Source organism: Punica granatum, chromosome 1 (assembly GCF_007655135.1).
Source record: "Punica granatum isolate Tunisia-2019 chromosome 1, ASM765513v2, whole genome shotgun sequence".
Lineage (NCBI taxonomy): Eukaryota > Viridiplantae > Streptophyta > Magnoliopsida > Myrtales > Lythraceae > Punica > Punica granatum.
In genome coordinates, this window is record NC_045127.1 from 51,689,291 (window position 1) to 51,700,978 (window position 11,688).

Here is an 11,688-nt window from a genome sequence, read left to right on the forward strand (position 1 = left end):
TTATAATGGATGGATGGGTCTCATCGGGAGAAAGATGCCACTTTAGTTTAATATATAATAATATATATATATATATATTTAATGTCAGTGGCATCATCTCGACTGCGTCGTGTTCTGCTTCAGTGCTAATATTTTAATGGGAACCGACTGTTAATAATAGAAAGTGGGCAGCAGCACTGAGCTTCGCCCCTGGGATTGAGGATTTCTCCAGACTTGCCATTTATTGCCGTGATTGAAGAGTGAGAGTGAGTGAGATCAAATTCAACTAACTGCCTCTGTCAATATCCTCTCTTTGGAAACTGAACCCAGGAAATGGGGCGCCTTCTCTTATCTTGCTTCGTGTCCGCCTCTTGAAGGCTGCCCTGATTTTGATATATATAATATAAGATATTGTCAGTATACCTAAATAGGAGATGGATGGGATGGGATTGAGGAGGTTGTATTGTTTTGAGGTGAAATCTTTATAATATTCAGGAGGGGGGCTGGTCCGAATTTTGGGGCTTTGCGAGGCTGAAAGGGGAAGGGGGGGGGGGGGGGGGGGGGGGGGGGGGGGGGCAAGAAAGGCGGTGATCGAGGTTTTTTTTTGGGTGTTGGGGTGTTCCATAAAAGGGAATGGTTTTTGCTGGTGGAGCTGTACTGTTCGTTCATGGGGTTTTCGTTTCTGGGTTCTGTTGATGCTTTGGCTATGGGGACTGGTGGAGCTTAGGCTGGGTCTGTGCTAACTCGGTTCTTGCCTTCTGCAGTTTTGGTCAAGGTTAGGGAGCTTCCTTTTCAGCTATTTTCAGTACTTTGCTGGTTTTCGTGTTGGTGGCAAGTCCTGTTCTTTGATGGAGAGCTGTATATTTGCTTGCTATCAGCTGAGCCTCTGTTCTTGGAGGAACCTGCTGTTCCCCTTTTTCTTCTTGCTTATCTCGGATTCTCGTGCACTTTGGTCGTAGTCGGCACTCATGATCAAAAGATTTCACTTTGCTGAACTGTACTTGAAAGTCGACTTATATAATGTTGAAAAGCCGAGAAGTTCGGGTAAGAGCACTATAGTGGTCGTGTAATTCATGAGGTTAGGTTGAAGGTCTCAAACTACTGTTTGCTGTTATCCATTTGTTTCCAAAATTAGTTGTTGGTGAATGAATGTCTTCCTGGGGCATGGCGATCTTTTTCTCTATCATTCATGCACCCTGTTTAGGTAATCTAATCGAGATTGCTTCCGTGGTTGTTCATTGAATTATTCATTCTGTGAAAGTGGCAGTACCTTAACTAGAATATTCGCATTAGCATGATAACAACAACTTTCTCATCATCCGCTAGCTTTGCTATCCATTGCCCTTGCTTTTTTTATTTTTTATTTTTTTCACTTCCCTCTTCAACTTCTTAGCCCCTTTGTCTCAGTAGGTGTGGGCGAACCTGCATCTGTTTTGGGAACTCAGTATTGTATATTCTTTGATCCTCCTCGTAAACTGCTGGTGGTTATCCTGTTGATGAATTTGATTGGGAGTCCATTGAACCTGTTTCTGCGTGTGGACTGAGAGTTCTGTTGTTTTGTTCTCTTTAGGTGCTAAGTTCAAAATGTCTTCCTCGAGGCCAAGCCAGTCATCAAACAACTCGAACAGGTCAAGACACAGCGCGAGGATCATCGCACAGACTACAGTAGACGCAAAACTCCATCAGGACTTTGAGGAGTCAGGAAGCTCCTTTGACTACTCAAGCTCGGTTCGGGTCTCCAGTGCCTCGAATGTGGACGCACAGCCGAGATCCGACAGAGTGACCACTGCCTACCTCCACCATATACAAAAGGGCAAGCTGATTCAGCCTTTCGGTTGCTTGTTAGCTCTAGATGAGAAGACCTTTAAGGTTATTGCCTACACTGAGAATGCTCCCGAGATGCTTACAATGGTGAGTCACGCAGTCCCCAGTGTCGGTGACTGCCCAGCCCTTGGGATTGGAACCGATGTTAGGGCTATATTTACCGTGCCCAGTGCCTCTGCCCTTCATAAGGCTCTTGGGTTCGCAGATGTTTCTCTACTGAATCCCATCTTAGTTCATTGCAAGACCTCGGGAAAGCCCTTTTATGCAATTGTCCATCGGGTAACTGGGAGCTTGATTGTGGACTTTGAGCCTGTGAAGCCTTATGAAATCCCAATGACTGCTGCTGGGGCTTTGCAGTCCTATAAACTTGCAGCAAAGGCTATTGCTCGACTTCAGTCTTTGCCTAGTGGAAGCATGGAGAGGCTTTGCGACACGATGGTTCAAGAGGTCTTTGAACTCACAGGTTATGACCGGGTTATGACCTACAAATTTCATGATGATGATCACGGCGAGGTCATTGCTGAGGTTACTAAACCAGGTCTTGAGCCTTACTTGGGCCTGCATTACCCTGCCACAGACATCCCACAAGCAGCACGTTTCTTGTTCATGAAGAACAGGGTCCGAATGATCGTGGACTGTCGTGCAAAACATGTGAAGGTCCTTCAGGATGAGAAGCTTTCTTTCGATCTGACTCTGTGCGGGTCCACCCTCAGGGCCCCGCACAGCTGCCATCTACAGTACATGGAGAACATGAACTCCATAGCTTCTCTTGTGATGGCGGTGGTGATTAATGAAGGGAATGAGGAACCCGAGAGCAGCAACTCTTCTGAGGCGGGCTTGCAGAAGAGGAAGAGGCTCTGGGGCTTAGTGGTCTGCCACAACACGACTCCAAGATTCGTCCCCTTCCCTCTTCGATATGCTTGCGAGTTTCTTGCTCAAGTATTCGCCATCCACGTGAACAAAGAGCTTGAGTTAGAGAATCAGATAGTGGAGAAAAATATCTTGAGGACGCAAACTCTATTATGTGATATGTTGATGAGAGATGCTCCGCTGGGGATCATGTCCCAGAACCCGAATATAATGGACCTTGTTAAGTGTGATGGAGCTGCTTTACTCTACAACAACAAGATACATAAGCTGGGATTGACTCCCACTGACTTTCAGCTACGAGACATAGCCTCATGGCTCGGTGAGTACCACATGGATTCCACGGGTCTAAGCACCGATAGCTTATATGATGCTGGGTTTCCGGGTGCTTTAGCTCTAGGGGATGCAGTCTGTGGAATGGCTGCTGTGAGGATTTCAGAAAAGGATATGATCTTCTGGTTCCGGTCTCACACAGCCTCGGAGATCCGATGGGGTGGAGCAAAGCACGATCCTGGTGAGAAGGACGATAACCGGAGAATGCACCCGAGGTCATCTTTTAAGGCATTTCTTGATGTCGTTAAGACAAGAAGTCTTTCTTGGAAAGACTATGAGATGGACGCAATCCATTCCTTGCAGCTTATCTTGAGGAACACAATCAAGGACATGGATGCGATTGAGGTCAATACCACAGCCATCCACACGAGGCTCAATGATCTTAAGATTGATGGGTTGCAGGAACTGGAAGCTGTCACGACTGAGATGGTGCGATTAATTGAGACTGCTACTGTGCCTGTCTTGGCGGTTGATGTGAATGGGCATATAAACGGATGGAATTCAAAGGTTGCTGAGCTAACAGGACTTCCAGTTGAGAGAGCCATTGGGAAGCACCTTCTCACGCTTGTTGAGGATTCTTCGGCTGATGTGATGGAAAAGATGTTGTCCTTAGCATTACAAGGTATGTTTATGCAGTTTGCGCAACTTTTTTTTCAGTTCATAAATTTCAGTCGCTAACACTTCAAAAGTATGTCCGTTATTGCTGTCTCTTGATGTTAGGTGCATGAGTTCCTAAAAGCATAAGCTATTGGTGAAGTGCACCACTGATGCGTGTAAAACATACTTACAACTTGTGCAGTAGCACTACATTTCGTGTTGCTGATCTTACGTGAAGTTTGAGCAAGTAGAATGGTTCATCAGGAATCAATTCAACCCTATGTTTGTTTGTTTCTGACCAGGCAAAGAGGAGCGGAACATCCAATTCGAGATTAAAACGCATGGAACCAGTGCAGATGAGGGTCCTATACGCTTAATTGCGAATGCCTGTGCGAGTCGGGACCTTCAAGAAAACGTTGTGGGAGTGTGCTTCGTGGCCCAAGATATCACTGCCCAGAAAACTGTCATGGACAAGTTCACTCAAATTGAAGGAGATTACAAGGCGATTGTCCATAACCCGAACCCCCTGATCCCTCCTATCTTTGGCACAGATGAATTTGGGTGGTGTTCTGAGTGGAACACTGCAATGGCAAACCTCACTGGATGGAACCGTGAGGACGTGATAGACAAGATGCTCCTAGGGGAGGTCTTTGGGATCCAGTCGGCATGCTGTCGTCTCAAGAACCAGGAAGCATTCGTGAGTCTTGGGGTAGTTCTCAACAATGCAATAGCCGGTCAGGAATCTGAGAAGGTTTCATTTGGTTTCCTTTCTAGGACCGGAAAGTACGTCGAATGCCTCTTGTGCGTGAGTAAGAAGCTCGATCGGGAGGGCGCGGTCACCGGGGTCTTTTGCTTCTTGCAGCTCGCAAGTCCTGAGCTGCAACAAGCAATTCACGTTCAGCGATTATCAGAGCAAACTGCATTGAAGAGATTGAAAGCATTGGCTTACATAAAGAGGCAGGTAAGCAATCCACTCTCCGGGATTATGTTTTCCGTGAAAATGCTTGAAGGAACCAATCTTGGAGCTGAACAGAAGCAGCTCCTCCAAACTAGCGGACAGTGCCAGCGCCAGCTCAACAGGGTCCTTGATGATTCTGACCTCGATAGCATCATTGATGGGTAAAATGGCCATCCCCGTACCAAATTATCTTTCTTCTCGCGTAAATCAAGCAGCTTTTGCCTTCTTGTTCCCTCGATATCTTTTATTACTCCCCATCAGTTTTTTTTTTTTTTTGGAGATCATTTCCCTTTAGCATCTACTGTAGGTGGTCCTACAAAATTTTTACTAATTTCGCTTAAAATATGCTGCTGCATTGTGGGTACAGATTTGATGTTGATCTTTTTCTTCACGAGGATCTATTACTGATGGAATTCGCTTGACCATGTTGAAACTTTGAGCAGATACTTGGAGCTGGAAATGGTCAAGTTCACTCTGCACCAAGTAGTAGTTGCTTCTGTAAGTCAGGTCATGATGAAGAGCAGTGCGAAGGGCGTAAGGATTGTCCATGATGCAGCAGAAGATGTCATGAAGGAAACATTATATGGAGACAGCCTTAGGCTTCAACAAGTCTTAGCCGATTTCCTTTCAGTATCAATAAATTACACATCAAATGGAAGCGTCCTTCTTGTTACTGCTCAGTTGACTCGGGATCGTCTGGGTGAAACAGTCCATCTAGGAAGGCTGGAGCTGAGGTACTCCTTCAACAGTATATTGGTGGATTAAATGCTTCTGATTATGTGTTTTTTGTTTTTATGGTATAAAAATTTGTGAACGTTCTGGTGGAGCAGAATAACTCATGCTGGAGTGGGAGTACCCGAAGCTTTGCTGAACCAAATGTTCGGGAGCGATGGGGAGATATCCGAGGATGGAATAAGTCTGCTTATAAGCAGGAAACTCATAAAACTCATGAATGGAGATGTGCAGTATCTGAGGGAAGCTGGGAAGTCGAGCTTCATCATAACCGTCGAGCTTGCTGTAGCCCATAAATAGGTGGTTTGAGTTGCCTATCGATGAGCAGAAAACCGAAGGCTGTCTTGTGTAAAGTTTTGAGTTAGGATCTGGGACTTCGTGTTGTATCATATATCGTCTTGCGAACTTTGATGTCTAGTCTTGAACTTGTAAAATTCTCCTGATTGAAGAGCTAACCCGAGAGTTGAGAGAGGATGTTGTTCAGAGTCGAGTGGTCCCGTTTTGTCTTTGAAATCGACAAAGCTGTCCTTAAACGTTTCTATTGCTTTGATTTCAAACATTCTGTTGTTCAAGCTGTTAATGAAGAAGTTTCTTTTCTGCAGTGACTTTGTTATATCACGAAACCTTATTTGGTTGCTAATCTGTTGTTCAATGTTCCACAGAGCCTTCCTTTGGCAGTAGATGGTTGCGGTAAATGTCCCGGCAGCTCTCTGCACCTTGACCTTAGACCCGGTCATTGGCCCATTCGTGTGCCCTGGTGACTAAGTCGGGATCGAGTTGACACAGTCTAAATCTACTTATTCTGCTATTGTACAGTATAATCTTTCGAATCATTGATAAATCACCCAATCCCGATCAATTGCCCTTTATATGGAAGCATCAAAACAAGATCTTAAAGAACAGTGATACATGTATTATTTATTTCCATGCTGTAGCGTTCAATTTCAGCATAAGATTCCCATCTCCTCCTCAAGGCGAGTCTTTTGGGTGTTTCCAATATTTTTGATTAATTGCTGATAGACCCTTATTTTCTTCCTAATGCTAAAACTGCCCAACATATTCATCTTTCCCAAGTTAGAATTGTTCCCGGTTCCCCTGTATCTCTACTTTGTTCAAGAAAGGTCCCAATTGGAACATATTTTCACCGATGATGCTCCAGAAGCTCTTTCTAGAAATCGAGAAGCACCAAATCAGATCGCGATCGCGAGCTCGACAGGGCTCTCCTAGTACTTCTGCTAGTTGCGTCCTGATTATTCTTAAGTAAAAATTTAATTAATGATTAGGTGAACTAAAATTAACTTGATATAATACGTAATTATGTAATAATTTATGTTCGCAAGAACTATTCAAAAAAATAACAAAATTATGTAGTAATTTATGTACTTAACAAATTTATTTATAATCAACATCTAATTAATTTCCACGCACTATCGATTAAGTTTTATCAAACACTGCTTAAACCCGACGAAGCGGAGCTCTGCCAGCCCTGGCGGCAGTGGCCGTGGTAGGGGCTCTTGCCCGGAAAAGAGCTGATAGGTGAAGAAAGCCTGGGGATTTATCTATAATTATAATAAGTTTGAGGGACTGTTTTGTAATATTCTTATTCAGAGGAAGACCAGCAAAACCCTGGGGCTGTCTCAACTGTCGCTCGCTGCTAGTCCCGCCGTCAACCTTGACGCGTTCGATCTCCGTTGGCCCTCGAACCTACGAAACGGGGGGCGCCGCATCTTCACGGTCGGAGTCCTGTCGGTTTATATATTCCTCCGGGGTTTCTATGATTTCTTTCTTCAGCTTTCATTAGCAAATCTCACTCCGAAGTGCTTAACTTGGGCAGGTGGTGAAATGGAGATTAAGCAGCTGTCGTTCGCAGCCGATAGCCCTCCGCTGTCGGTGATTGTGGCCGCTGAGCTTGCCGGCATTCCTCTGGCGACCGATTCATCTCTAGCCTCGGGCTCTACTCCCTTCTTTGTCTTATCAAATGGGTAATCTTCTTCTCCTTCTAGTTTCCTACTCTGGACTTGATTCTTGTGTCACCGCCTTGACAAACTCTGAAATTATGTCATGCCGTTATTATGAATCTTGAAATGTACATGCTTTGCTGAGGAACTTGTTCTTTCTCTGTTCTTGCTTTCATGCATTGTAAAGTTGATATTTTTCTGTTGGGTTATGTCTGAGATAGTGTCTTGGTGCTGTTAATTACGTTAATTCAATCACCGAAACTGAAGGTTGTTCCCATAATTGAACTTGGAAGCACAGATATTCTATTTGCACCTCTTTATAGCTTTGTCATTACTGTGTTTTGTGGATATGCTTGTTAAGCTAGTCAGGTTAATGCATTGTAGGCTGAAGTTGCACGGAACTTATGTACTTCTTCGGTTTATTGGTCGCATAGCAAAGTTACCGAACTTTTATGGAGCCACAGCTTATGAATCTAGTCAGGTGATCTTTTTTTTTTTTTTTTTTTTAAATCTCTTTATTAGATGGGTCCATTTATCTCTGGTAAGTGTACTGATTCAAGCTCTCTTATTTTCGGTTTGGAATTCCAGATTGATGAGTGGTTGGAATATGCTCCGGTTCTTTCCTCTGGTTCTGAGTTTGAGAATGTATGCAAGTACATCGATGAGTATTTGGAAAAGCGCACTTTCATTCTTGGCCATTCCTTGTCTATTGCAGATGTAGCCATCTGGTCTGGTCTTGCAGGTAAATATCCAGCTTGAACTTTTGCATAAGTAGCATGGTATATGCTGCTCTTCTGATGTTACGTCTTTTACAGGAGTTGGAGTGCGATGGGAGAGTTTGAGGAAGTCAAAGAAGTACCAGAATCTCGTACGATGGTTCAATTCATTATCATCAGAGTATGATAGTGTCTTGAGTGAGGTGCTGGCGAAATATGTGAGCAAGAGAGGAGGCACTGGGAAGCAAACTGCTTCTAAACAGGGTGCTGTTAGCCAGAGTAAGAATGTTAGTGCTGATGCATCTGATAAAGGAAAAATAGCTAACAAGCCAACTGCTGAAGTCGATCTTCCTGGAGCTGAGATTGGTGAGGTGCGCCTCCGGTTTGCACCAGAACCCAGTGGATACCTCCATATTGGTCACTCAAAAGCTGCACTATTGAATCAATATTTTGCTCAACGGTACCACGGATCGGTGATCCTTCGTTTTGACGATACTAATCCTGCAAAAGAGAGCAACGAGTTTGTGGATAATATTATAAAGGATGTCGAGACTCTGGGGATTAATTATGAAAGGATAACCTACACATCAGATTACTTCCCTCAGATGGTGGAAATGGCTGAAAAATTGATCAAGCAGGGAAAAGCATATGTTGATGACACACCACGAGAGCAAATGCAGAAAGAAAGGATGGATGGCATTGAATCAAAGTGTAGGAGTAACAGTATTGATGAGAATCTGAAGCTGTGGAACGAAATGATTGAGGGATCTGAGAGGGGTCTGCAGTGCTGCCTTCGTGGAAAACTTGATATGCAGGATCCCAACAAATCTGTGAGAGACCCTGTTTATTATCGTTGCCATCCCCTCGCACACCATCGAATTGGGTCGAAATATAAGATATATCCGACCTATGATTTTGCATGTCCCTTCGTTGACTCTATAGAAGGTATAACCCATGCACTCAGGTCTAGTGAATACCATGATCGGAATGCACAGTATTATCGCATCCAGGAGGATATGGGACTAAGGAAAGTTGAAATCTATGAATTTAGCCGATTAAATATGGTGTATACACTTCTTAGCAAGCGTAAGCTCCTCTGGTTCGTTCAAAATGGGAAAGTCGATGGATGGGATGATCCCCGTTTTCCTACAGTCCAGGGTATCGTCCGCAGAGGTCTCAAAATTGAGGCGTTGATTCAATTTATTGTTGAACAGGTAATAATATATAGTTGTGAGCTGTGCTTGTGTGTCGTTTCTCTTGGAACATCTTTTTGTAATATGTTGATTTTAGTACTTCCATACGGATACTTGAAAGACAAACTTACTTGTCTATAGGAATCTGATTGGGTTAAAATATTGTTTGATTTTCTTATGCTTTCTGGTGTTTCTATTGTGCGATGTGCTTTGTCTTCTTGAATTGAAATGCTTATTTTGTTTTATCTTTACAGGGGGCATCCAAAAATCTCAATCTTATGGAGTGGGACAAACTTTGGTCTATTAATAAGAAGATAATTGATCCCGTGTGCCCCAGACATACAGCTGTCATTGAAGAGAGGCGAGTGTTGCTGACTCTTACTGACGGTCCTGAAAAACCATTTGTCCGCATCATACCGCGTCACAAGAAATATGAAGGTGCAGGAGAGAAGTGTACAACCTACACGAAGAGTATCTGGATAGACTACGCTGATGCTGTGTGCATCTCAGCTGGTGAGGAGATAACCTTAATGGATTGGGGGAATGCCATCATCAAGGACATTGAGAAGGATCAGGACGGAACCATAAAGCAGTTGACGGGGGTCTTGCATCTCAAAGGATCTGTCAAGACGACGAAGCTGAAGCTCACGTGGCTGCCAGACACAAATGAACTAGTCAGTCTCTCATTGCACGAGTATGACTACCTCATCACAAAGAAGAAGGTGCCTAGTCATGATGCTTGCTACTACTTAAAGCTTCTCTTCGACGGTTTATCGTGAAGTATGAACTTTTATTCTGTCTTTGGTGTCTTACATTCTGTTCTTTTCCCTCTTCTTGTGATGACAGCTCGAAGAAGGGGAGGATTTTCTTGACGTTCTAAATCCATGCACCAAGAAGGTGACTGCTGCACTTGGGGATTCCAACATGCGAAATCTGAAGCGTGGGGAAGTCTTGCAGCTGGAGAGGAAGGGCTACTTCAGGTGTGATGTTCCTTTCGTTAGGCCTTCGAAGCCAATTGTTCTGTTCGCCATTCCTGATGGCAGGCAACAAAGTGTCTTGAAGTAAGATGTTTACTTCCCACATAGAGTCAGTCTCATCTCAGCCTTCTGAATTACCTGGAGTTGTCTGATGATTCGATCCCAATCGGCTCGAGATAAGGAGACAAAAACACAACGCTTGCTTTCTACTTATTTCTCCTATAATTGGTGATGTAACATGCTATGATGGTATGATATGGATCAACATATTCAGTCCGAAAAGATTTTGCTAGTTGAGTCTCAATTGATGATTCTGTTCTTCAAATATTTCCATATACTTTGTAATAATTTGCACATAAATCTGGCTCTATAGCTCAACATCTGAGGAACAGACTTAGCAATTACAGTTATTGTCCCTATCTACTTGAGGTGAGATTCTATGAAGGGAAAGTGAGTCTTGCCTTGGCAATGCATGATTGCCTACGTAACTGCAATCCCGGTAATGTGACACTGCAATCCCGGTAACGTGACGTGGAGTTGCTTAGTTGCTGGCTTTATGTACGCATTTCCGGGTTGGTGTACACTCCGAAAATTGGTAGATGGATTAGGTGGGGGTCACGTGAACATTCCCTGGATTGAGCAGTCGTAATGGGAGGATTAACGGCTCTATTCCACATTCCTTTTGTTTGAAGGGACATCCCATATCTTATCTCCCGCCTTCTCCCCTGCTGATGAATTGAATAAAGAATGTACTTTTGATTTCCAAGAAAGGGAATTGGAAAGGGATTTCTCAACCGCCACCATGGCCCAAAGTTGTCCCTCAAGTATGGGGCAACCCTTAAATTATCACTGCTATTATTATTTTATCTAAGACCAGAATTTTTCAAAGGAGTAGTACACTCTCGTTAATTTTACTTCTAATCGAACATATATATGTTGGAAAAAAAAATCTAATAATTTCTCTTTACCGAGGAAGTGATCAATCTGGGCAAAAGTTAAATAAAGGCTTAATTCGATTAATATCTCTAATTAGGACAAACCTCTAATCAATTACAGTATATGTTGGAAAAAAATCCAGGGAAAAAGATAAAAACCCCCCTTGTGCTTTGGGGTTGGGACAAATCGCACAATGTTCTTTGCTCTGTCAGACATAGGGGGTTACAGCGTCAAATAATTTTTCATTTGCAGTCCTCAATCTTTAGCCTTTTAATCATTTTAGTTCTAAATCTTTTTATTTTATCATTTCTATCCTCAACTTTATATTTTGTTTCATTTGGGTCCTAAAAGAAAATCGAAAGGGGAGGAGGGGTCGGGGCCGCCAATCGGCGACCCCGACCCCTCCACCGAGGTCGTCGACGTCCTCTGTGGGTGCCGGCGACCTCGGTGGAGGGGTCGGCCCTCATCCCCTTTCGATTTTCTTTTATGACTAAAATGAAATAAAATAAACAGTTGAGGATAAAAATGATAAAAGAAAAAGATTTAGAATCAAAATGATAAAAGGTTAAAGATTGAGGACTGAAAATGAAAAATAATTTGACGTCGTAATCCCCTATG

General features: G+C 43.4%; 2 protein-coding genes across 3 annotated transcripts; both read left to right on the forward strand.

Annotated features, from left to right (window-relative positions):
* Positions 1–109: 109 nt before the first annotated feature.
* LOC116209012 (phytochrome A1) lies at positions 110–5,895 on the forward strand. Of its 2 annotated transcripts, none has more exons than XM_031542592.1 (5): positions 110–245; positions 1,550–3,625; positions 3,903–4,719; positions 5,002–5,292; positions 5,389–5,895. In XM_031542592.1, exons 2-5 carry the CDS (start codon positions 1,564–1,566, stop codon positions 5,588–5,590), a joined length of 3,372 nt encoding a protein of 1,123 aa, XP_031398452.1. In that variant the 5' UTR covers positions 110–245; positions 1,550–1,563; the 3' UTR covers positions 5,591–5,895. The 2 variants fall into 2 exon arrangements, with proteins under 2 accessions (XP_031398452.1, XP_031398448.1); XM_031542588.1 differs by lacking the exon at positions 110–245 and adding an exon at positions 543–754.
* Positions 5,896–6,881: 986 nt separating this feature from the next.
* Positions 6,882–10,512, forward strand: LOC116209029 (glutamate--tRNA ligase, cytoplasmic). Its single transcript, XM_031542597.1, has 7 exons — positions 6,882–7,024; positions 7,125–7,272; positions 7,633–7,729; positions 7,837–7,990; positions 8,064–9,178; positions 9,412–9,879; positions 10,004–10,512. The coding sequence occupies exons 2-7, from the start codon at positions 7,133–7,135 to the stop codon at positions 10,220–10,222; spliced, it is 2,193 nt and encodes a 730-aa protein (XP_031398457.1). The 5' UTR covers positions 6,882–7,024; positions 7,125–7,132; the 3' UTR covers positions 10,223–10,512.
* The last annotated feature ends 1,176 nt before the right edge of the window (positions 10,513–11,688 follow it).

Bases quoted from the DNA above. Each gene is read 5' to 3' on its own strand.
- LOC116209012 (XM_031542592.1), top strand. From the start codon at position 1,564: ATGTCTTCCTCGAGGCCAAGCCAGTCATCAAACAACTCGAACAGGTCA. The intron at 4,720-5,001 runs GTAAAATGGCCA...AACTTTGAGCAG, and splicing joins CTCGATAGCATCATTGATGG to ATACTTGGAGCTGGAAATGG. The intron at 5,293-5,388 runs GTACTCCTTCAA...CTGGTGGAGCAG, and splicing joins CTAGGAAGGCTGGAGCTGAG to AATAACTCATGCTGGAGTGG.
- LOC116209029 (XM_031542597.1), top strand. From the start codon at position 7,133: ATGGAGATTAAGCAGCTGTCGTTCGCAGCCGATAGCCCTCCGCTGTCG. The intron at 7,273-7,632 runs GTAATCTTCTTC...AATGCATTGTAG, and splicing joins TTCTTTGTCTTATCAAATGG to GCTGAAGTTGCACGGAACTT. The intron at 9,179-9,411 runs GTAATAATATAT...TTATCTTTACAG, and splicing joins TTCAATTTATTGTTGAACAG to GGGGCATCCAAAAATCTCAA.